Genomic DNA, 25,776 nt, shown 5'->3' with positions numbered 1-25,776 from the left:
AACATCTTCCATGTGAAGGATCATTCTATTAAGATAAACTCTGGCAAGAATCTTGCCAGCAATGACTTAGAAAGAGAGAGATACCTCCTGTGGTTGTCACAGGACAACCAATTTCCTTTTCTCTTATAGAGAAGGACAATGGAGACATCCTTGAACTCCTGGGGGATAACCTCCTCTTGCCATATAACCCATAAGATTTCAGTCATCCTTTGTACTAGCAGTAGATCCTCTGCTCTGTAAATCTCAGTTGGAATAGAATCAGCACCAGGTCTTTTATCACACAAGGCAAGCCTTAATGGCATTCCAAACCTCTTCTTCAGTTGGAAGTTCAGAGACAGAAGAATTGACTTCAATCAGAGGTATACAGTCAATGCCTTCAGCAAAGATTGATGATGGTCTATTAAGAACACTATGTTTTTGTTTTTGTTTGGGTTTTTTTTGTTTGTTTTTAGGCAATTGGGATTAAGTGACTTGCCCAGGGTCACACAGCTAGTAAGTGTTAAGTGTTTGGTCTGAGGCCAGATTTGAACTCAGGTCCTCCTGACTTTAGGGCCGGTGCTGTATCCACTGCGCCACCTAGCCACCCCTTATTAAGAACACTATGGAAGTGTGCAGCCCATCTCTCCAGGATTATGGCCTTATCACTAATCAATGTGGTTCCATCAGCACTGAGTAGTTGAGGTACACCATAGTTCTTTGGCCCATAAGTAGCCTTCATCATAAAAGTGCTTTGGATTATTATTATTAGCATAAAACTGAATTTATTTGCCTTCTTACTGAGCCAAGAATTCTACATCTCTCTCAACTTTGCTTGTACTTTAGTTTTGATGGAGTTAAACACTGTCTTCTTAGGGATGGATGAACTATCCCGTGGAGTTCTCATTTTTCATTTAGCAGTTTCTTTTTTTCTTTTTTTTTATTTAGGCAATAGGGTTAAGTGACTTGCCTAAGGTCACACAGCTAGTAAGTGTTATGTGTCTGAGGCCGGATTTGAACTCAGGTCCTCCTGACTTCAGGGCCAGTACTCTATCCACTGTGACACCTAGATGCCCCCATTTAGCAGTTTCTGAATTTCCCCATCATTTCTGTCAAATCAGTCTTGATGTTTGAGAGTGTTCTGGCCCAGCTGAGTAAATATAGTACCATACACCAAATCTCTGAAAGCTGCCCTCTCCTTTTCTGCTCCACTGTTGCCAACTGTGTGTTGGCTCAGCTTTCTCTCCAAGTTAACAATGAACTGTTCGCACTCCGAGTAGCACTCTAATCTGTTAACGTTAAGTTTTCTGGGAGTCTTCTTGCCGTGGGTCAACTACTTTTGTTAAATGCAAATGTTTAGCTCAGAGAGGATAAGTCTATGATTAGTCCAGCATTCTGTGCCACATATCACCTTTTTTACTCTCAAATCCTGTCCGTCTCTTCTCTTTACAATGACATAGTCTATTAAATGCCAATGTTTGCCGCAAGGGTGCATCCACAAAGTTTCGTTGCATTTAGGTAAATGGAAGACAGTGTTGGTGATGAGAAGGTCATGAGACACACAGGTCTTCAGTAGTAAGTGTTGCTGTTGCTGTTTCCAATTCCATTTCTCCCAAGGACTCCCTGCCACATCTAATAGTCTTCACCCACTCTGGGGTTAAAGCCACCCAGAATTACAAGCTTGTCCCCTTTAGCAGATGGATGAGGGTCTCCAAGTCTTCATAAAATGTTTCTTTGACCTCATCAGGGTTTGTCATGGTGGGAGCATATGCACTAATGATGGCAGTGTGGCATTTTCCTGCGAATGGTAATCACCTTGCCATAAGCCTGTCATTCACTTCTTTTGAGAGGCATACAAGCTTGTTGACTAAACTAGTTTTGATTGCAAAACCTATAACGGGCTCCACAGTGCTCCCTATCACTGTGGCCACTCCAGAAAAATGTGTATCCAGCTCCAGCTTTAGTGAGCTGGTCTTTGTTGGCCAGCCTTGTTTCATTCAGGACTGCTATTTGGATTTGATATCTGCTGAGTTCTCTTGCAACAAGAGCTATTTGTGTTTCTGGTGTACTGGATTTCATGTCGTTCATAACTGTGCACACATTCCATGGGCCAATGATAATGGGAATCATCTTTGCAAAAATGTTTGTACCTTTTTTTCTGTTTCAACCTCAGGGTAGGATTCCCACCTGCCACAGTAAGGAAGCCAGAGTTAGATGAGGTGAAGTAGATAATTTTTAGGGTACCTTTTTTAGTTCCTTCCTCACACCAGAAGGTAAGTGGGGCATTCCTTAAAAAAAAAGGCTGCTCAGACACCAGGGGCCTGCAGAAACCCACTGTTTCTTCAATCGAGTGAGAACACAATCCTATAGCCTGGGATACCTATGTGCAGGGTTGTGACTTCAGCTTGCCCATTGCCACAAGACTTTGAAGGTAAAAATGGTATGAGTGATAACTTTTGACTCATGTATAGATTGGATTTAAGTGAGGCAGAGTTACTGGAAGTCTTCAGGCTCAGTCTCTCTCACAGTCTTTGAAGTCCAACAGCAAGGCAAAAGTAAAGATGATTTGCTATGCAGTGGATAACTCTGACACCATCAATGTCTAACCAAGCTCTAAGTGCTCCATAGTGCCTGCTTCCACCATCTTCATGGTGCATTGGAACAAATTGTTCCTATCCACCTATTCCCACCAGGGAAGTCTTCACATGCTTGGGGTAGACCCTCCCCAACTCACCAATGGATTGGAGGCCCTTCAGTTACCCTCAAGCAGGTTTATCCCATCTGCTGAAATTGTTTACCAGGGTGTGGCCACTTGCATGCTACAGCTTCTTGGAGCCAGAGGCGAGAGTTGGGTAAGCAGGCGGATACTAAAGGTTGAAAGCAGCCTTGAAAAGGGCTCAGCAGCCCTCACACCAGAGGTAATAGTCTTCCCTGAATACCCATACACCTCCACCCTTGGGCCTACCAGTTATATGACCTGGTGGGTAGGACCTATCCCCTGTCCTCTGGTTATATTAGTTTTCTGTCTTCCATTCCTAGAGTTATCAGCCTGGACCATAGTTCAGATAAAATTCAGGTAAAAGTTGGAAGGGTCAGGGAGGTAGTAGATAAGGTGTCCCTTTTCTTCTCTACTAGCTAGGACATGGCATAAGGAGACTATATCTGACCTCCACCCTTTGCCATTTTAGCCTAGTTCTAAAAACACCCTCAGGGGAGGGAAGCTTACCCCAGCCCACCATCTGGTAGCTTTCTATTTTCATTAATTATTCTTGTTAATCAGATGCTAAACTCTATTGTTTCCATGGTGTTGAAGGATGACAAGAGAGTACTCTTCAAATTTAAACCCCTGCTGAAAAATTTCTATTGATCCTGACCCACTTCCAGCTCTGATATATAGTGAGATGGATGGTCCCCTTTTAGAAAGCAGCGGCTTTCCAAGAAGAGGAAATCTGCTCAATGAATGAAAGTCCTCATATAGGAGAGGCTATGTCTTCTGTTAATATAGAAATATTTTCTTCTGAGAGAATCCCATACCTAGGATAAACACATGACCTGTCTAATACTGCACTATAGAATCATAGATTTAGACCTAAAAGATATCTTAGGTTCTATCTAATCCAACCCCTTCCTTTTACAGATGAGGAACTTGGGCCTGATGAAATTAAATTACTTCCTGAAGGTCCCTTAGGCACTATCAGGGTGGAATTTGCAGCCAGGTCCTTTTAATTCAAGTCCACTGAGCAACCATGCCTCTCAAAGATCATTCTCAGCTGCCTTCTGTAGTGGGAGGTTTATAATTGTAAATAGCTAAACTTCTTCATTTTTCCCTTCCCCAAAAGGCTCAACCTTCCCAGAAGGTTGAACTATTACTCTCAAGCAACTCTGGGGAAGAAAAAAACTGGTAATGCCTTGAGTGATCCATGTATTGCTAATGCTATATTAAAGGACATCCAGATGAGGGGGACAGAGCAAGATGCCCTTTGCCATCTCAACCCCATTCCCCAGGGGAAATGAGTGAATAATGAAAATGGAGATAAGAGTCAAAGGTGAAGGAAGGATGTAGGGAGGGGGGAGAAGGTGAATAGCATTCCTATTTTGTTTTTCTCTCTAGTTCAAGATTCTGCTAAGATAGTTTCTGAAATATACTCTCCTTGCTATTTGACCAAACCTCTTTAGCACTCCAAACTTAAAAAATCATCATGCAGATCATGATGGGACTCAGGGTCCAAAGTCATTTGTGCATGTAGATATGCTTGCTGTCATTTTGATAACCTATTGCTCAAACTTTCTAGGATCAAATTAGAAAACCTCATTTAAATATAATGCTTAGCACAGTACCTGGCTTAATAAATGATTGTGGATGATTTAAAATGTTTATTTTCCCTAGGAAACATGACGGCTACTCATAACCCAGTTTCTGAACTGTCTAGACTTGGTTACTCCAATAAAGAGGTAATGGATCTTTCAAGTCTTTTAAACTTCTTAAATTTGAGGTATTCAAAATTTACAAATTTGTGCTTTTTAGGGGCAGAGCTAGGCAATAGGGTTAAGTAACTTGCCCAGGGTCACATAGCTAATAAGTGTTATGTTGTCTGAGGTTGGATTTGAACTCAGGTCCTCCTGAATCCAGGGACAGTACTCTATCTACTACAACATCTAGCTGCCCCTATGCTTTTTTTTTTTTTAAAGACTAAGTCTCCCTATCTTGCCCAGGCAGAACTATAGCAGCTCAAGGGATACATTAGCCTCAGCCTCCCAGAGATTACAGGCTGCATACTGCCACACCTTGTACCTTTTAAAAAGACTGATATGAGGTATTAGTTTTTACATATAGGATCTAATCAGGAAAAACATTTCCAGGAAAAAGATCAGTGCTTCTTTTTAAAAGTCATTTCACTTTCCCTTTCTCACATGAAAAATACTGAGAAATTTTCAAAGTTAATTCTCATATTTTATTATTCAAAATTAATTTTCATAGTATGAGAACTGTAACCTTCCATAGTAGCTAAAAATAATAATAATAATTAACATTTACATAGTATTTTAAGGTTCACAATGTACTTTGAAAATATTAATTAATTTTATCCCCATAACAACCCTGGAGGGTAGGTGCCATTATGTTCCCCATTTTACAGATGAGGAAACTATGGCAAACAGAGTTTAAATGACTTGCCTATGGTCACTCAGCTAGTAAGAGCCTGAGGCCAGATTTTTTTCTTTTTTTAAAAACTAATTTATTTTTAGTTTTCAACATTCACTTCCACAAGATTTTGAGTTCCAAATTTTCTCCCCATCTCTCCCCTCCCTCCACCTCAAGACAGCATGCTTTCTGAATACTCCTTCCTTCAATCTGCCCTTCCTTCTATCACTTCCTCCCCCCTTTCTCTTAACCCCTTCCCCTTCTATTCTTCTGTAGGGCAGGATAGATTTCTATACCCCTTTGCCTGTATATCTTATTTCCCAGTTGCATGTAAAAACAATTTTTAACATTCATTTTTAAAACTTAAGTTTTAAATTCTCTTCCTTCTTCCCTCCCCACCTACCCTCATTGAGAAGGCAAGCAATTTGATATAGGTTATACATGTGCAGTCATGCAAAACACTTCCATAATAGTCATGTTATAAAAGACTAACTATATTTCCCCCATCCTATCCTGCCCCCATTTTTTCTATTCTCTCCTTTGACCCTCCTCAAAAGTGTTTGCTTCTGATTACCCCCTCCCCCAATCTGCCCTCCCTTCTATCACCCTCCCCTGTCTTATCCTCTTTCCCTCTGTTTTCCTGTTGGGTAAGATAGATTTCCATACCCAATTGAGTGTGTTGTTATTCCCTCCTTAAGCCAAATCCGATGAGAGTAAAATTCACTCATTCCTTCTCACCTCTCCCTTCTTCCCCTCCACTGTAAAAACTTTTTCTTGCCTCTTATGTGAGATAATTTACCCCATTCTACCTCTCCCTCTCTCCTTCTCCCAGTACAATCCTCTCTCACTCCTTAATCTTATTTTTTAGATATCATCCCTTCATATTCAACTCACCCTGTGCACTCTGTTTAAATATGTGTGTGTGTGTGTACATATACACACACACACACACACACATATATACACACACATATATACATACATATGTATTCCTTCCAACCACCTTAATACTAAGAAAGGTCTCATAAGTTACAAATATCATCTTTCCCTGTAGGAGTGTACACAGTTCAGCCTTAATAAGTCCCTCATGATTACTCTTTCCTGTTTACCTTTTTATGCTTCTCTTGAGTCTTGTATTTGAAAGTCAAATTTTCTATTCAGCTCTGGTCTTCCATCAAGAATGCTTGAAAGTCCTCTATTTCTTTGAATGTCTATTTTTTTCTCCTGAAGGATTATACTCAGTTTTGCTGGGTAGGTGATCCTTGGTTTTAATCCTGCCTCCTTTGACCTCTGGAATATCATTCCAACCCTTCTGATCCCTTAATGTAGATGCTACTAAATCTTGTGTTATCCTCATTGTACTTCCACAATACTTGAATTGTTTCTTTTTGACTGCTTGTAATATTTTCTCCTTGACCTAGGAACTCTGGAATTTGGCTATAATATTCCTAGGAGTTTTCCTTTGGGGATCTCTTTCAGGAAGTAATTGGTGGATTTTTCAATTTCTATTTTACCTTCTGGTTTTAAAATATCAGGGCAGTTTTCCTAGATAACTTCCTGAAAGATGATGTCTAGGCTCTTTTTTTGATTATGGTTCTCAGGTAGTCCAATAATTTTTAAATTATCTCTCCTGGATCTATTTTCCAGGTCAGTTGTTTTTTCCAATGAGATATTTCACATTGTCTTCTATTTTTTCATTCTTTTGGTTTTATTTTGTAATTTCTTGACTTGTCATAGAGTCGTTAGCTTCCATTTGCTTCATTCTAATTTTTAAGAAATTATTTTCTTCAGTGAGCTTTCGGACTTCCTTTTCTATTTGACCAATTCTGTTTTTTAAGGCATTCTTTTCCTCAATGGCTTTTTGGACCTCTTTTGCCTATTGGGTTAGTCTATTTTTTAAGATGTTATTTTCTTCAGTATTTTGGGGGGGTCTCCTTTAGAAAGCTATTGACTCATTTTTCGTGATTTTCTTGCATCACTCTCATTTCTCTTCTCAATTTTTCCTCTACTTCTCTTATTTGATTTTCAAGATCCTTTTTGAGCTCTTCCATGGCCTGAGACCAATTCATATTTTTCTTGGAGGCTTTGGATGTACGAGCTTTGACTTTTTGTCTTCTTCTGGTTGTATGTTTTCATCTTCCTTGTCACCAAAGCAAGATTCTATAGTCCAAGTTATTTCCCCACTGTTTGTTCATGTTCCCAGCCAATGACTTGACATTTTAACTCTTTGCTAAGGTAGGGCTCTGCTTCCAGTATGGAGGGTGTACTGTCCCATGCTTCAGGGGTTTTGTGCAGCTGTTTTCAGAGATACTTCTAGGGACCTGTAAATTTTCAGTTCTTCCAAGGTGGTATGGTCTAAGGAGAGCCATTACTCCTCTCCTAGCCTGTGTTCTGGTCTATAAGTGACCATACGCACTATTTTCTGCCTTGGGACTGTGAGGAGGATTCCACCACAGCAACAAGCTCCATCATACCAACACTCCTTCTCGCCCCAGGACTGCCACCCAGAACTGCGACCCAGATCCAAGTACTGGCAAAGCAAGAAAATCTTGCCTCAGCACCAGCAAAGAGATCCCTGCAGTGCCCCTCTGATTAGCCACTCGATCCTCCCCACTGTCTGTGGGCTGAGTCTGGAACCCACTACAGCTGCCCATGATTCAGTCTCCTGAGGCCTGCTCTGGGTTTGCTCTGGCCTGGTCTTTGTCTTTGCAGCCCACACTGAACTGCACTCCTCTCCCAGCCCAATGCAACAGACCTTTTCCATCAACCATCCAGGTTGTCTTGGGCTGTAAATTTGTTTCCCTTTGTCTTTTTGTGGGTTGTGCTGCTCTAGAATTTGTTTCGAGTAATTTTTTACAGTTATTTGGAAGGGTTTGAGGGACAGCTCAAGCAAGTCACTGCTTTTACTCCACCATCTTGGCTCTACCCTGAGGCCAGATTTTAACTCAGATCCTTCCATATTTCTAGGTCCAGTGCCCTATCCACTGTGCCACCTTCCACTTAAGTTCTACTTTGAATCCTTATGGTGAAGTGGAGATGATGCAGGGTCCTGAAGATTATAAAAGCAGAGTATAAGCTCTGGAAAGTGTCAAAGGACAGATGTGATGATGAATAGTATATCTATTGTCCAAGAATTAGCCTAGCTTAGTTCAGAGAGATTCATCTCCAGGATGGCATAGAGTGATAATTTTTTTTTTTTTGCCTACAGCAACTCCACAAGACTATCTACCCCTTTGTAGCTAGTGGAGTTGCAATCTGCATCAGTGAAGGGAGCATCCATAACAAGGAAAGCACATGTCCTTGAAGCATTGAAGTAGTCTCATTATACTTCATTACATAGTCCTTTGCCATTTACAAGAGAGGGGTGGAGGAGATAATAATAAAGGGCTCAGCACGCAAAAAACAAAAGATTTTATTTTTGATGCTGGAGGTGATAGAGAGCCACTGAAGTTTACTAAGTAGAGGGGTAACATGATAAGACCTGCACTTTAGGAAGACAAACTTGCTTGCTGAGTAGAGGACTGGGGAGAAACTTGAGTCAGGGAGATCCACCAGAAGGCTATTGCTATAGTCCAGACAAATAGAGGTCGTTATATAATGTGGTGACCATATCACTAAACTCACTCTCAGTGTCACGGTATTCCACTGTGGGAAAACATGCCTCTAAACTGGTCACTGTCACACCCCTAACTGGTGTGCTTCCCATTTGCATAAAGCAGCCACAATGATGCCATTAATTCTTAAACATAAAATATTGACTAAGTGAGAGGGCAAAAGCAAGAATAAAATAATCATGCCGTAACATTTAATCAATAAAATGCAAAAGCAAGAATAATAAAAATATAATATTCGCTCACAAATCTAGGTCATTCTCCCTCCAATGCACACTGTATCCAAGGGAAGTGTGGGCACAAACTGACAAAAACTTAGCATGGAGAACAAGTGTAAAGAAGGTAAAATACAAAGGTACATTTGACTACTTATTAGCTTTGGTTTGGAGGTTTTAATTTTTTTTTATTTGAGAATTTAATTTACATTTCATCTGTTTCCCATTCTTACATAGAATTAACAGCTGACCTTTCACTTCAGTGCCTAGCCCAATATCTTGCAAATATCAAGAACTAAATAAATGTTTGCTAAATTTAATTGGATAGAATTTTATATCTAGAAAGTATGATACATATTTTCTAATCTAGGAAAAGTGAACTTAAAAATAAAACTACATAAAACATCAATTTAAAAAAGAAAAGTTCTGGAGGGCGGCTAGGTGGTGCAGTGGATAGAGCACTGGCCCTGAAGTCAGGAGGACCTGAGTTCAAATCCGGCCTCAGACCAAACACTTGACACTTGCTAGCTGTGTGACTCTGGGCAAGTCACTTAACCTCATTGCCTAGCTGACAGAAAAGAAAGAGAGAGAGAGAGAGAGAGAGAGAGAGAGAGAGAGAGAGAGAGAGAGAGAGAGAGGAGAGAGAGAGAGAGAGAGAAAGAGAGAGAGAAAGAGAGAGAGAAAGAGAGAGAGAGAGAAAGAAAGAGAGAAAGAGAGAAAGAAAGAGAGAAAGAAAGAAAGAAAGAAAGAAAGAAAGAAAGAAAGAAAGAAAGAAAGAAAGAAAGAAAGAAAGTTCCCTATCATTTACCTTTGAACAGGAGCATTGTGTAGTAGACAGAGGGTGAGTTAGGAAGATATGGAAGGCTCAAGTCCTTCCTCCAACACTTAATAATTCTATGTCCATAGGCAAGACACTTAACAGAGGTTAAGTGCCCCCAGTCTACTCACTAAGACTCTAAACTACAGTGAAGTCGTTAAGTATGGATTCCTGGAATAAGTTCCCACACTGATGAAATTACAGATCCATATTCTTTCCCTTTCCCTCCAAAAAAACCTTAGAAAATTCAATTAAAAAACTAATCAATCAACAAGCATTTGTTAAGTGCCTACTATGTGCCAGGCTTTGGAGACACAAACATGAAAAACTTAAAATAGTCCAAATAGGCCTTGTGTCACTTACATTCTACTACTGGCCCAGTGTCCTCATTTTTGCATATAGCAAAACTAAAGTTGAAATGGGTTAGATTACTTGCCTAAGGTCACACAGTTAGTTAGTAATAGAGTAAAGAACAGAGTTCAAATCTCTTGATTCCTAATCTGAGTACTTTTTCCACTATACCACAGATGTCTATCATTTAATACTATCTTCTTGTGAGTTGCTGGAAATTAAGTGGTTTCTTATAATATGAGCATTAAATTTTAATTTCCAAGACCAGATATAATTAACTCCTCTTCCCGTAACAAGTGTCCCATTATCTGAACCTAAATGAATCTAAAATGAGCTCATATTCTCTATTGTACTCTTCACATTATCCAAAATAATTCAATGTCATTGCTTCCTTGGGAAAAATCAGAGTTTGACATGGCTGCCTTTTGAACTCAAGTGGTTAAAGTTCACTTTCTCGTGTTCAAAAAGTTTGACTGATTTTGAAAGGATTTATTGATAAAAAGAGAAACTCAGGGGAAAAGGACAACAAGAGAGAAGAAGAAAAAGAAAGAAGAAAGAAGCAAGAAAAGAAAGAGAAAGAAGAGAGTTAAGGGAATCCAGAAGGGGCAATGAGAGATAAAAGCCTGCTGAATGCATAATTGCAAGCAGACCAAAAGATCCTGAGAGCCTATGCGCCGATTGTCTGTCTCATGTAACAAGAATGTGACATTCCTTTTTTTTTTTTAACCAGGGCAAAGTTTTAAAATAAGATTTTTTTAAATGCAATCTATGTCTTTGATGTTGGAAAAAGATAATTAATTCAATCCATTAATTCATGAATTAGTCTACATATGATTTTTGCCCCTGGCAACCAAATAGAAGGACTGCCCCCAACCATCTAGGAGGATTTGGAAGAAATCTAACAATCCAATGCATCAATTATTAAGCCTTTAATATGTGTGTGTGTGTGTGTGTGGTGTGTGTGTGTGTCTATATGTGCTGAACTCATTAATTCATGAATTAGTCTACAGATAATTTTTGCCCTTAGCAACCAAATAGAAGGACTGCCCCAAACATCTAGCAGCATGTTAGAGAAATCTAACACTCAAATATACCAACGATTAAGTCATTACGATATATGGATAGTTAGATAGATGCTAAAGAAAGAATAATCTTTTTTCTACTTAGAAGAAAATCATGTGTGATAGAATATATATATATATATATATATATATATATATATATATATATATATATATATATATATATATACACATATATATAGTGGGAGAGGTGGGAGAGGTACTCCTTATCTATCTGCTAGTAGCTTTTTTTTTCTTTTTCTCTCTAACATTTAATTTAACAAGGATAAGTCATATGAATTTTAAGCTTTCTTCTAATTATGCTTATAAATGGTAGTTTCAAAAGCATATATGTTACAATAAACACAAATTAGGGTAAATTAAGCCTTAATTATGTTTAGCAAGGTTTATGTCCTAATTAAAAACAGTATCACAACAATAAAAATGACTTACCACCTGAATTAACTCTGCCACAATTGTCTAATCTTCCTAAACATTCTTTGTGTGCTCTGGCGCCACACTTGAAACATAAATAGCCTTGATAAAATGTTCCTCTGAAAAGTAAAATTAGAGAGTGATACATTAAAGGTGATAAATTCTTTCTATATATGAAATCATTAGAACAAATGAAAGAAACTAATGCTGGTTTTATTCAAAGTCATTTCCAGAATGAGAAGAAAACCTAACTGAAAGTTTTGAGGAAATGATGTCCATTTGGAATTAGAAGAAAAGTCAGTAAACTCAGTATAATCTTTGAACAAGAGTTATCATGACTAGGCACATAATATAATGAGGCCAAAAACAGAGGGAAATGTCCCTTAGATAGAAAAGCACTTTTTTTGGAGTACGAAGGGTCCAGAAAGAAAGTGGGTGCCTTCTTATTGGGAAATGGCTTAACAAATGGTGCATAATGGGCAGCTATGTGGTTCAGTGGATAGAGCTCCAGCCTTAGAGTCAGGAGGACCTGAGTTCAAATGTGACCTCAGACATTTAACTTACTAGCTGTGTGACTGTGTGACCCTCAGAAAATCCATTAACCCAGATTGCCTCACCAAAAAGCAAAAAAAAAAAGTGCATAAATATAATGGGATATTAATTTATATACATGGTCAATGTGTTGACTTGTTTTGTTTAATTGTACCTGTTACAGGGGGAGGGTGATTCTTTTTATAGGAGGGAATCATTAGGAAACAATAGCAATTGAAAAAAAATAGCACCCATGAAATATTCCAAGGAAAGACAGAGAAAGAGAAAATAGAGGAAAGAGCAAGTCAAGATTGTTCAGGAATAAGAACCAGACTGTTAAGTCAACAGTCCTACCAAATTTAACTTAAACATTTATTAAGTGCCTACTATATACAAAACATGTTGTTGGACACTGGAAATTCAAAGATGAACACTATATAGACACTGTGTAAATTTAATGGGGGTGGGGAAGGAAAGCATAATGCATGGGCTAACCAGGCAAAGGTCTGTGGTAATTGGGAGGTAGAGAGCATTTTCATGTACGACAGAGGAGTCAGAAAAGGCTTTATGGCGAAGGTGACATCTGATATGAGACCTGAAAGAAATGAATGGCTCAAGTACGGAGACGGGGGGGGGGGGGGGGAGGGGTTTAAGCCACTGAGGATAGTCTAAGCAAAGACGTGGAGATACTAGATTTCAAGACAAGAATGGGAGCATTTTACTGGAATACAGAGTAGATAAGATTAGTATCAGATAAAATTGTAAAGGTACATTGGAATCAGATTGTGGAGAAACTGGAATATCAGAAATAGGAATTTATATTTTAATCTGATAGGCAACTGTGCACCGCTGAAAGTTTGGAAATTGAGGCAACAACTATTTAAAGTATACTTCTTTCTAGGAGTTTGTGAAAGAAGGAAGATATGATGATGGCATAAAGGAAGGGTTTTAAAGGATAGGAAAGACCTAGGCATGTTTATACATGGCAGGAAAGATGCTAGTAGATGAGACACTGAAGATCAGAGGAAGAGGGAGAATGATTGAATAGGTCTGCTCACACAGGTGTGGAGAGGAGATGGATCAAGAGGACAAGTGTGGGGGCAGCTAGATGGCACAGTGGATAAAGCTCCAACGTTGGAGTCAGGGGGGACCTGAGTTCAAATCCAGCCTCAGACACTTGACACTTACTAGCTGTGTGCCCCTAGGCAAGTCACTTAACCCTGATTGCCTCACAAAAAACAAATAATTAAATAAATAAATGGATGAATAAATAAATAAATAAATAAGTAAATAAAAAACAAAAAAAAACCTAGAGGAGAAGTGAAGGGATCAGGCTTGGCAAAGGAAAGGATTACCTCTTCAGAGAATGGAGTAAAGGAAGAGAGAATGGAGGCTGGCGAAAAGAGATATTGATTATGGAGTAGAGAAGAGAGATCCACTGACAATTGAGTCTATTTTCTAAGTTATTGTTGCTGCTGCGTCGTTGCTGTTTGTCCTCTTTCCTGAAGAAGCCAGTCTCCTTTTGGAAGAGTGTTAAGGGTGAAGGAGCAGACCTGGACAGAAAGGATGGAGGGCCGGGCAGCAGAGAGCCACCCAGGTGAGACCAAAGGGAACCAAACGCGCACTGGTGTGCGACTGTCTTCGGGAGCGGAAGGCGAACGGCGGGCACAGCCCAGCTTTACCGTTTCACAAGGCATGCCTGGCAACAGAACAAGGGGACGAGGGATTCAAGGGCAGCTGATAGTGAGTGGCTGAACTGCCTAAGTGTGAGGTCCAGACTAAGAAGGGAGGCCAAAGAAGGGTGATGGACTGGGAGAATAGGCTGAGTCGGAGGAACTAGAGGTATCAACAAGAATGAAGAATAGATGTAGAAGGGGCAAGCCAGAAAAAAAAAAAAGGATAGGAGCTTGGAGAGAGAGGAATTCAGAGTTCTCTGTTATGGCAACAAAACAAGGATGAGTGATGGCCATCCCTGATGTATATGCATCAAGGGTAGGACCATCTCTGCAAATGACTGAGGCAGAAGGAAGAAGGAGGTCGTGGGAGATCAAAAGATTGATACGTGGGAAGTCAGGCTTTGGAAGAACATCAAAATGTCAATAGCCTCATATGTAAAGAAAGGGGTCAGGGTGGAAAAAACAACCACAAGTCAGATACTGAGCCCCTAGAGAAAGGAGAGAATGACTCTAAGGTTCGTAGATGACTGTAACAAGTTGGGCTGAGCGATAAAATTAGAATGATTGATCATCAAAGGAAAACAGGTTGTTGAAAGATGGTAGCACAGAGCAGTTGGGAAGTTGGGGTAAAGAGAACATTGCCGCCTCCTCCTCCTCCTCCTCCTCCTCCTCCTCCTCCCCCCTCCTCCTCTTCCTCCTCCTCCTCAAGCAGTGCTTTAGAGGGTCTGAGAAAAGAGCCTGCAGCACCGCAAAGGGTGGCAATGTCTTCTGGTGAGAAAAAAAGATTTCTAGTAGCTTAAGGAGATGGAAAGAGTATGGACAAATGTAGCGAAGCACATCATAATCAGCAGATACATCATCCTAGCAAACCCCCAGAGAGCTTCAGTTTTCAAAAGCACACTATGTTTCCCTCTAGCCAGGTGTGGAACAACACTTACCTCAGGAGCATCTGGCAGACTTTACAGGATGTAACCCGCGTGAAGGTGTGCATTTTGAAGTCATGAAAGTTGGAGTCGGCATAGTCTGGCCTTATGTTAGATCTAAAAAAAGCAATAAAATAATTTGCTAAGGAAGTTTTGTGATTTAAAGCATCAACATACCACCTAAAGCTTAAATCCCAAAGGTACTATATTAATGCCTTGTACTTCAAGAAGGCCTCTTATATAACTACATACTTTAAAAAAAAAAAACATGAATTAAAAGCCCAATCTTGGAAACTATAGTTGCTAATTTTTTTAATTAAAAGAAAAAAACCCAGAAGTGTTAGAGGCCATAGACAGCATCAGACAACATAATCTATCAAACATTCTGCTTCCTAGGGATGAACTAATCATTTCCCAGAGCCCAATGTTTGCAAGAAACTTTAACTGAGGACTATGTAGGCCACTGCAGCCCACCTGAAGGGGACAAGGGAAAACCGGTGGGTATTCATGCTGTTAGTTAATTATTTCTTCATAACTACATTACTTAAATATAAACCATCTGGGTGGGGGGTTCTGTTTCCATGGAGCTCATCTCCTAGTATACATATGAATTAAAATATCTAAAAGTCTTTCCATCATTCATTCTAGAAATACAGGATCATTCCTGGAAGTCTGGAAGGCTCCTCAGAAGCCAATCAATCCAATACTGTCATTATAAAGTTGAGAAAACTGAGGCCCAGGAAAGGCTAGTCATTTGCCCACAGTCACCCAGGCAAGTGATCATGAGAGATAGGGTTTAAATGAAGTATATTAAACAGATCCTGGAAGGATGGGGACAAAGAATTTTACCTGTATAAGGAGTCAACCTACAGAAACTACCAGAGATGCTGAGGCAGGTAATGGGGTTTTATTTCTTGATTGTATTTTATCTAACTTCATTTTGAGATGAGAATTCACAAGGCACAGTAAATAGAGAGTTGGCCCTGGAGTCAGGAAAAGGTGAGTTCCAGGCCTAAATACTGGCTGTGGGACTCTGGACAAATCACTTAATCTCTCAATGCCCCAGGCAACTCTCTGAGACTGTAAATTTCAAAGGAGATGCCAATCTGCAGCAGTAGAGGGATTTTCCTTGATGGGAGTTCTCTATATCAATAAAATCTGAGGATCTATCAAAACAAATTAGTTAATTAATAGATAAAAGAATGAATATTTTGACACAGAAAATGGATGCAGAAATAACAGAAATGTCTTTTTAAGAAACAAAGTCATGTACAGAAAGCTAAAGTTATCCAAGACTAATACAGCTCCAGAGATCTCCAAATGAAGGTATGAGACACTAACAAGGCAGAATTCTCTCCCTCTCTCCCACCCCTTCATGTAATATCGCAATTCTCTGAACAACACAGAGCTCAGTACCTTGATGTAAGGAACCAGAACATAGGTATTGGGCCAGGCATCAGTCTCAGAGGTGCTAAGAAAAGGCTTGAGAAAAAGCATTCAGAGAGGCAATTGGAATAGCAGGGAGTGATGCGGAAGTGTCAGACAGGTCAGCCTTCTAATCTGCCTGTGGAATATGAGTGTGCTAAAAATGTTACCGAGTTTTAAAGCCAACTGGGGTTTCCTTCTTTTTCTGCTCTCATTCATGCATTTCTCTGCACATCTGAACATGGGGCCATTTGCAAAGGCTCCTCATTATGGTGTTAATTACAAATTACAGAGTTTCTCCTTGGGAAGGAAGAGTTGGAGCAAAGATCCAGGCTTCCAAATGGGAATCCCTTGAGTTCATTCAGAGAACACTCAGTTCCTACCTCAATTACCATGGGGCACTATATTAGAAAGGTCATCAAAACCTATTTTCTCTGCTGAAAAAGGCTGCTGTTCTTTTCTCTGAACATTAGGTGTACAGAATTGTATATAATGTCAAAGAAGGACTTCAGTCCTGGGAGATTGGAGGATTCATCAGCTCAGGTCTTTAACAAAAAAAAAGGAGCCCTTTAAGGAGGTCCACCTGAAAAGTCTATCCCAGATGAATAAGCATTCCTCCTGTTTTGAAAAGGCTGCCTGAGAAACATATTAAATGACCTCTCTTAGGGTCATACTGGGAATATAAAACAAATAGAATTGGTCCTTGGCACATTGCCATTTAATTGTTTCATCAGTGACCTGGACCATGGATTGGAGATTGCATCCATTAAGTTTCCTACTGACACCCAGTTGGGAAGGAGATGATCATGAATGCTTTGTAGGAGTCAGAGGAAAGACTCTGAGAAACATTCTTGGCTATAGACTCCAGGGAACTAATTCACAGATAAAGTACTTGGTGTGCATGCACATAATAGTCAAGTGTACGGACCAGTCAGTGGCATTCAAGGAATACAAAATTATGTTGGATATTCTCGAAACCGAAAATGAAAAGAGATCCTGTTCTTGAAATTTTGCTTAAAGACTATTTACAGGGTTAGAAATTCAGATCTGCAAGAGACTATCAAGGCCATCTAATACAAGCCCTCACAATATAGATGGGACAGCTAGGTGGTGCAGTGGATAGAGTACCAGGTCTGGAGTCAGGAAGACTCATCTTCAGGAGTTCAAATCCAGCCTTAGACACTTACTAGCTGTGTGACCCTGGGCAAGTCACTTAACCCTGTTTGCCTCAGTTTCCTCATCTATAAAAGAAGCTAGAAAAGGAAATGGCAAATCACTGCAGGATCTTTGCCAAGAAAACCCCAAATGAGGTCACAAAGAGTTGGACATGACTGAAACTCAGCAACAACAACGATACAATATGGATGAAGAATTGAAGCACTGACTGGTTAAAAAAAAAAGACTTGCCCAATGACACACAGCTAGTGTGTCACAGAATCAGGATTCAAACCCAGGTTGTCTGACTCAATCCAAAGCTCCAATTCCTGGAACCAGGAATATGACAATATTCCTATAACAATATTCCATAATAATATCATTGTCTTCTGTCTTCTCCATACAGGAGGCATTTAGGTGGCACCAAGGAGTCAGGAAGACCCAAGTTCAAATTTGACTTCAGACACTTATTAGCTGTGTACCCCTGGACAAGTCACTTAACCCTGCTTGCTTCAGTTTCCTCATCTGTGAAATAAGCTGGAGAAAGGAATGGAAAACCACTCCAGTATCTTTGCTGAGAAAAACCCAAATGGGTTCATTTAAAGATGACAACTATTAATGTCATCCAATCAATTAAAAATTAAAGGTGTGTTTAAATTAAAAATCATAGGGTATTTCCTATGTGGTCTACACTGTGCTGTGATTTGTAAGAGACATAAAGGAAGGATAAGGCACAGTCCCTGCCCTAAGAAAAGAGAACACCAATACCTCCAAAGATCTCCTTTCTCGTGGATAGGAATATTCTTTCCAGCAGTACAGACCACCCTGCCAGACCATACTTTATAATTCTCATTCACATCCACCTGTGAAGCTGGTACCAGAGATCTACTCAGTGACTTGGGGGACTTCTCATTTTTTTGACATACCATAGATAACCTGTGGAGCATGTGTTCTGTCCATTGCTTATACAACATTCATAAAATAATAACAAATATATGACAACATGGAATTACATATTTAGAATTGGAATAACATTCATAAAATAATAACAAATATATGACAACATGGAATTACATATTTAGAATTAGAATAACATTAATAAAATAGTAACAATATGATAACATAGAATTACAGATTTGGAATTGGAAGGGATCTTAGAGAGCAAATTTTCATCTTACAGATGAGGAAACTGAGGGCCACAGTCCTGATGTGAATTGCCCAACATCACACAGGCAGAAAGTGGCAAAATGGGGATTTGAACCCAGGGACTCTGACTTCAAATTCAGCTCTCTTTCCTAAATTTTTCACCTCTTTCCTAAATTGCATTAAATAGGCTGAGCGTGGCAGGAGCTCAAAGAAAGGTGATGAGGGCTTGAGTAGACAACCGAAGCTTCATGGGTAGAATGTGGGCTGGGACCTGAAGGATGGATGTAGGTAGGAAGTAGGTTGATAGAAAGGTAAGGAGGTGGCATCTCCTGGAAGGGGAGAGCAAAAATGAAGAAGCTACAAAGGTAGAAGTGAACATGACAAAGCAAATTCCAACCTGAGTGGAATGGGTGTTATACTATAGAGTAGTGGTAAACTATAGTGTCATTGGAACAGCAGAAAGAAAATTTGATTTGGTCAAATTTAATCCTAGTTGGTGGAACTGACAATAGGTGTGACCTAGTCTGCTATCTCTTATACTCTTAAAACAACTGTCCTGTTAGTCAGCTGAGGCGTAATGGAAGGTACTAGTCGGGGTTTCTTGTTATTGAGGAACCAATGACATTGGGAAATCTCCATTCAGGAAACAGCAATGTTCAATGACCTTAACAGTTCCATGCTTAGAGCCTAAGTGCCTCATGAAGACTTACGGAGCTTACATATGGGAATGCTAGAATGCTAAAATGTTTGTTTGGGTTTTTTTCTTTCCTTTTTGTGAGTAAGCATTTTCTAAGCAGAGACCAATTTAAAAAAAAAACTACTCATATTTGGACACGAAAGGCATCTAAATACAGGATAGAAGATATACAACTTTTTCTTTCATTACAATCTTCGAGCAAATTTGTTGAAATCTTTATTTGTTTCCATATTTGTATGTGTGTGTGTGTGTGTGTGTGTGTGTAAATCATGATTGACAAGCAAAGCCAACTAATCATCTATACTACTGGATATTTAGAAGACACCAGTTATACAGCAAAGAAGCCTTGCTGAATCCAGGTTAAAGAGCATAGACTTCAGAAAGGAAAACTTCAATGATTCCCAAGGAACTAAGTAGTCATAAAGGGAACAAAAATGGTAGGAAAGAGATTTACAAGTCTTCCTTGGACTTTATTTTTTTTTTAATTTCAGATCAACTATAAGTCTACGTACTCTCTTTTATGAAAAGAAATGAATGAACACTTTCAAAACACTAATAAAAAAGATTACCATCACGTTTAGCACTGGAAATGATATTTTCTGGTGCATAATGTGCTGATTTTATTTCATTCAACATTGGCTTTGTAGTCATTTTAAATGCACACCCTTCACTGAATTTCAGATGCATATTAAACAAATGGTAGAATTCAGTGGAAGGTGAGTTGAATATGTAGTCAATTTAAAGTTGGGGGGGGGAGTATCTCAAGGGAGTTAGAATACCTAGATTTTAGATTACCTCAGGGCATCTAAGTGACACAATGGATAGTGCCTGGCCTGGAGCCAGGAACACTTCTTTCTGAGTTCAAATCTGGCCTCAGGCACTTACTAGCTGTGTGATCCTAAGCAAGTCACTTAATCCTGTTTGCCTCAGTTTCCACATCTGTAAAATGATCTGGAGAAGGAAATGACAAACCACTCCAGTATCTTTGCCAAGAAGACCCCAAATAGGGTCACGAAGAGTCAGACACAACTGAAAAAAAAAAACTAAACAACAATAATATCTGTCTCTGTGACTGAAGAAAAATCACCTAACTGATCGATTCTTCAGTTATCTCATCTGTCAAATAATCTGCTCTGTTAGGGCAGCATAACTTTGTGGAAAGAATAAAGGATTTAGAGTGAGGAGATACCTGGGTATGAATCCTGCCTCTGATACCCACCATCTGTATGACTATAGGCAAGTTGTTCACCAGAGATTCAATTTCCTCATTTGTAAAACAATAAGAATAATCCCTGCAGCCCCTCGAGGTCATTGTGAGGATTAAATGGGAAGAGAAGAGAAAGTATTTTGAAAAAAGTAACTGACTTTATAAAGCACGTTAAGGTTCGCAAAGTGTATGCTATATGTGGTCTTTTTTGATCTATTATCTTTTTATCACAACAGGTTATCGTCATCATTGAAACTGATTCAAGTTTGGGGGAAGAAAAAGGAAACACCTACCAAAAGTCAAATGGCACAAACTGATATACCACAATCCTTTGGAAAACAATCAAGCTCTTTTCCTACCTGTCTCTTTTCTTTCATGGTCAAACCCTTAGAAAGAAGCTTTCAACACTTGGTGTTTCTATCTCCCCTCCTCTCACTCACTTCTCAACCCTTTGTAATCTGTCTTTTAACCTCATCACTCAACTGAAACTGATCTCTCAGAAGTTACTAATGATCTCTTCCTTGTCAAATCTGATGGTCTCTCTTTTCTCAGTCCTCATTCCACTTGACCTCCTGGTAGTCTTTGATGCTTTACCATACTCTCTTCCTGGACACCTTTTCAGTCTCTGTCTCTGTCTGTCTCTGTCCCTCTCTGTGTCTTTTCATGTCTCTTTCTCTGTCTGTCTGTCTCTGTCTCTCTTTGTCTCTGTCTCTTTGTCTCTCTCTGTCTCTGTCTCTCTGTTTCTCTCTGTATTTCTCTGTCTGTCTCTGTCTCTGTCTCTCTGTCTGTTTATCTTTGTCTGTCCCTGTCTCTCTCTGTTTCTGTCTCTCTCTCTCTTTCTCTCATCCCATTGGCTCCCACGGGTTCAGTTACCATTTGTATGCATAGATCTCATAGATCTTTCTACTCATGTCTATTTTCTCACTCTATTCCATATCACTGTGAGAGATGAACTCTCAGAGGTGAAGCCTCCTCAAAAGGTCAATAATTTTTGATTATTATTTTCAAAATCCTCCCCTGCTCAGACCCTGTTTTTAAGCACAATAACAGAAAGAATAAGCCCTGCCCCACCCCCAACCTGATCCATTTGCTCTTGGCTTCCCGCCTCTTTCCTTGTCTTTCTATTTTGGGACTGGAATGTAAGCCCCACCTCCCAGTTAGAATGTAAGCCCACCCCCAGTTAAGGGGGTAAGGGATAGTGGTGGGTGGAAACTTGTTTGTGTAGTGGGTGGAGACTTTGTGCGGTGGGCAGAGATTTGCTTTTATAAGGAGGCCCCTGTTATTCAGTCTCTCTCTCTCTCTCTCTCTCTCTCTCTCTCTCTCTCCCCCCCCCCATGTATATCAAAGGAACAGACAGCCATCTCGCAAGACTGTAATAAAGGTAACCTTTGCTTTCTACCTTGAGAAGTCTCTGAGTTTAATTTGAGTTAGGGTCGCTGTCCCACACATCAACAACTACTTATAAGACATTTCCAACAGGAGGCCCTATAAACAACCCAAACTCAACACAGTTCAAACAGAACTCATTATATTTTCCCAAAAACTTGCTCCTCTTCCTCACCTCCCTATATCTGTTGAAGGTAACACCATCCTTCACATCATGCATGTTTGTAACTTTGGATTCATTCTCAGCCCTTCCTTCTCTCTCAACTCCACCCCCCCATATTCCTTCAGTTGCCAAGTTCTGTCAAGTCTTCTTCCACAGCATGCTTCTCACACATATTCCCTTCCCTCTACTCACATGACCACCTCCCTAGTTCACACCCTTGTCATCTTTCTCCTTATTGCTTCCTACAAGTCTCTCTCCTCTCCAATTCATCCTCCAGAGAGCTGCCAAAGCATAGGTCTGACCAGGACATTCCCCAACTCAAATAGCTCCATGGGTTCCTTATATCCCCAAGGACCAAATACAAACTCCTTGGTTCAGTGTTTACATTCCTTCTCAATGTGGCTCTAGTCTATCATTCCAGGCTTATCACACATTATTCTACTTGAGGCACTATAGGGTTCTGCCAAATGAACTACTTGTTGTCCCTCACATGCAGCACTCTGGGTCTTGTCCCTGTACCTTTTACACAGACTGTCCCTCATGCCTGAAATGCACCTCCTCCCCACTTCTGCCTCTTGGAATCCCCAAATTCCTTTAGAGCTCAGTGCAAACACCATCTCCTACACAAGGCCTTTCCCAATTCCTTGAGGATGGAGACTGTTTTATTTTTTTGTCTTTGTGTGCCATGAACTTAACATGGCATATCACAGGTGCTTAGCAAATGTCTATTTACCTATCTATCCACATGCATGTATTGCTTTAACATGCACAAAGTGTATTACATGCATTATCTCAGGCAAAAGCCTACTCCTCCCAGATCCTTGAGCGCCATCCATGTTGGTGCCATCTCTCTCAGGTCCCTATTCTATTCTTTCTTTGTGCCCTCTGGAAGCCCTATTCTATTATACATGGCTCCCAGAAAATCACTTTATATGCATTTAACATTTAATTTTTTATATACATAGTATTTCTCCCTTCAATAGTAAGTTCCTTGAGAGCAGAGACTTCTGTTTTTGTCCTTAAAACCCAAGCACATAGAATAGCTCATCATACATAGTTCATGTCTATTAATGTTTAAATGAACTCCACAAAAACCTTATAAGGTAAGTACTGCAGACATTATTAACACCATTTTACAGATGAGAAAATAGATTCAGAAAGCTCACCCAGCCATCAACTATATGAGGCATTAGACCTCGGTGTCCAGAGTCCAGGTCCATCTCTATCTACTACCATACCATACTGTCTTTCAGCTGTCACACCTTTTCTAAGTCTTCCCTTCTCCAAACTGTACATTCCCAATTCCTTCAAGCTATTTTTATGTGTTCTGGTGCCCCATTCCCTTGCCATCCCATCTGCTCTCCTTTGGATATTTGTTAGTATCTTTCCTAAAATGTGATGCCCTGAATTATACACAATACTCCAATGTAGTCTAAGGTAAAATAGAATAGGACTATCCTGTCCCTCACTCTGGGCACTCTTACTCATTTTTATCTCAATGACCTTGCTGTGTGCCCTACTCACTCCTTTGGAGCTGAATGGCTGGTTCTTTGAAATTGTGTATCTGCTAGAAAAGTCTCAACAAAAAGGAAATAGTCCCTGCTAAGGGAATATAACATTTACATATATAAGAATATTCAAAGTACATAGGACATACAAACTAGTATCCAGAGACAGATCACTGGGAGAATCAAAAGAAGTCCCATTAAAAAAAAAAGGCTCTGAAGCTCAAGTTCCTTGAGGGCCAGGTCTGTTTTACTGTTGACTTTGTACCCCTCCAGTGCTTAGCAGAGTGCCTGGCACTTGAAAAATGAACAGTAAATGCTTTCTGATCAAAAGGAAAGACAAGCTAAGGAGTGGGGAGGGAGAGATCAATGTGGACCACAATGTCCTCAAAGACTTCCTGGGTATGTAAACCTCAAGCTGGAGCCCTTGGGAGTAGTCCAGGGCTAGAGGAGGCTCAGGTGGGAGGGGAAAGGCTGAGCCCTCTGGTGCCAGGGCTCCTGGATTGACAAGCAGCAAACACACTCTTGTCTAAACTACCTGGACAGCTCTTTAGCCTTAGTGCGTGTGCTGGGTACAGGTATTCCAGGTGTCCTTCTCAGTACGTCGCTGTGCACACTCTGCAGCAGATACCACCCCAGCAGTGGCCCAGGTACCTGAAAGCAACCCCCTACCACATCCCATTTTGGAAGCGCTCTTGTTGTTAGGTTTTTTCCCCCTTTTTCCAAGCTCATGGAGCATAAAGAGGACAAACAAGACCCCTTAGTGACCCTGTGTTGCTGTGACCATGACCTACTGTGACCATGACTGTGTTGCTGAGCTGGGTACTTGACTCCTCGCTGGTCTACCCACCAAGGTTGATGGACAGGCTCTGGGAGATCTCGAGTTCTCCCACCATTTTACTTCCTTCAACTGGCAACAAATATGTCTCCAAATGCATGATTCTGTGGTAAATCAGCACCCATACTTGGAAAGTCCTCTCCCATACTATTCCTTCTGTGCTTTGAAGAGAACTAGAGAATCAGTCATTCGGAGGTCTGTGGAGTGAGGATAGAATGCAATTCTATCATGAGAGAGCTTTGCTCAAAGGGGCCAAGTAGAAGACATAATGCCTGTACAAGAAACAAATTACCAATCGGCTTGACTGCAGTGGAGAGTGCGGGAATGGGGAGTACACAATGTGAAATAAAATTGCAAAGGTAGGTGGATGCTAGACCAAAAAGGTTTTAAATGTTAAATAGAGAAATGTGTATTTAATCCTAGAGGCAATAAAGATCCATTGATCACTGGGTGGGGGGAGGAATTGATATGATTAGCTCTGTATTTTAGGAGTATCAGTTTGGCAGCTATGAAGGAAAAGGAAAAGAGACCAAAGCCAGGGCAACCAATTAATAAGTCCAGGTAAGAAAGAAGACACGAGAGTCTGAACTGAAGAGAGGAGAGAAGGGGCCAAATGGGAGCAATATTTTGGAGGTAGACTTGACAGGACATAGCAAGTAATTAAATATGGAGAGAAGAATCAAGGCTGGCACCAAGGCTGCAAATCTGAATAACTGAAAGAATGATGACTGAAACAGACAGAAAGAATAACTGTCTTTTGCCTCTTTTTGTATCCCCAGAGCTTAGCACAGTGCCTCCCATGTGGTAGGCACTTAATACATATGTACTGATTAATTGATTAACATAGTAGAATGTTACCTGACAGTGTGCATCTCTCCAAGGCAAGGGAAAGAAAGGTTCAAGGAAATCTTGAATTCTCTCATCTCACGGTCCCAATATATCTACTTATAAGATGGTATATTGCATTTTAAATACCAAAGATGCTATGGTTATGAGTGATGAACACTGAGCTGGCACTATGAACTGAAGTTGTTATAGCACATTTTAAATTATGCTGCTATAGGGAAGTTGGATGTTAAATTCGTATGTTTTGGAAGCATATGGAAATGATTCTGTTACAAAGCAATGCCCAGAGACGAGAGGAGAATACAAGAGGAATTCATACAGGTCTTGTAAGGATTTTCCCTTTGCATCTGTGGTGAATCTGAATAAAAATTTGTGGGCTTTCCATAATGGCTTTTAAAAAAAAAATCGGCAATGAGTTCTTTGCATGTGGTATCTTTGTCTTATGCTGAATTCCTTACTCAACAGAATAATCCAGGATGGGGAAGGAAACAAGAAATGAGTTAATTCATACCCTCTGATGGCAGCTGTCAATGTAAGGACTTTACAGAGTAACTTCAATTCCTATCTAAGAAATCTGAACTTAATTTGAGGTGGTCTGAGAAGGTCTACATATGGTATAAGTTTCTAGTATTTGCCCCACCCCACCCCCTTGGCCCAGTATATCTTGTACTC

General features: G+C 40.1%; 1 protein-coding gene across 1 annotated transcript in view; it reads right to left on the bottom strand.

Moving 5' to 3' along the window:
• Nucleotides 1-25,776, bottom strand: part of VAV3 (vav guanine nucleotide exchange factor 3) — a 450,109-nt gene that overhangs the window by 140,233 nt on the left and 284,100 nt on the right. Inside the window, exons 16-17 of the mRNA XM_021000329.2 lie at nt 14,752-14,853; nt 11,625-11,725 (exon numbers count right to left, since the gene is read on the bottom strand). Of these exons, the coding sequence (XP_020855988.1) occupies nt 11,625-11,725; nt 14,752-14,853 (203 nt within the window). The remainder of the gene's footprint in view (nt 1-11,624; nt 11,726-14,751; nt 14,854-25,776) is intronic.

This window comes from Phascolarctos cinereus, unplaced genomic scaffold (assembly GCF_003287225.1).
Source record: "Phascolarctos cinereus isolate Bilbo 61053 unplaced genomic scaffold, phaCin_HiC Scaffold_5;HRSCAF=322, whole genome shotgun sequence".
Classification (NCBI taxonomy): Eukaryota; Metazoa; Chordata; class Mammalia; order Diprotodontia; family Phascolarctidae; genus Phascolarctos; species Phascolarctos cinereus.
Note: the sequence above shows the minus strand (reverse complement) of the source record. Positions and strands in the feature narration are given on the sequence as shown.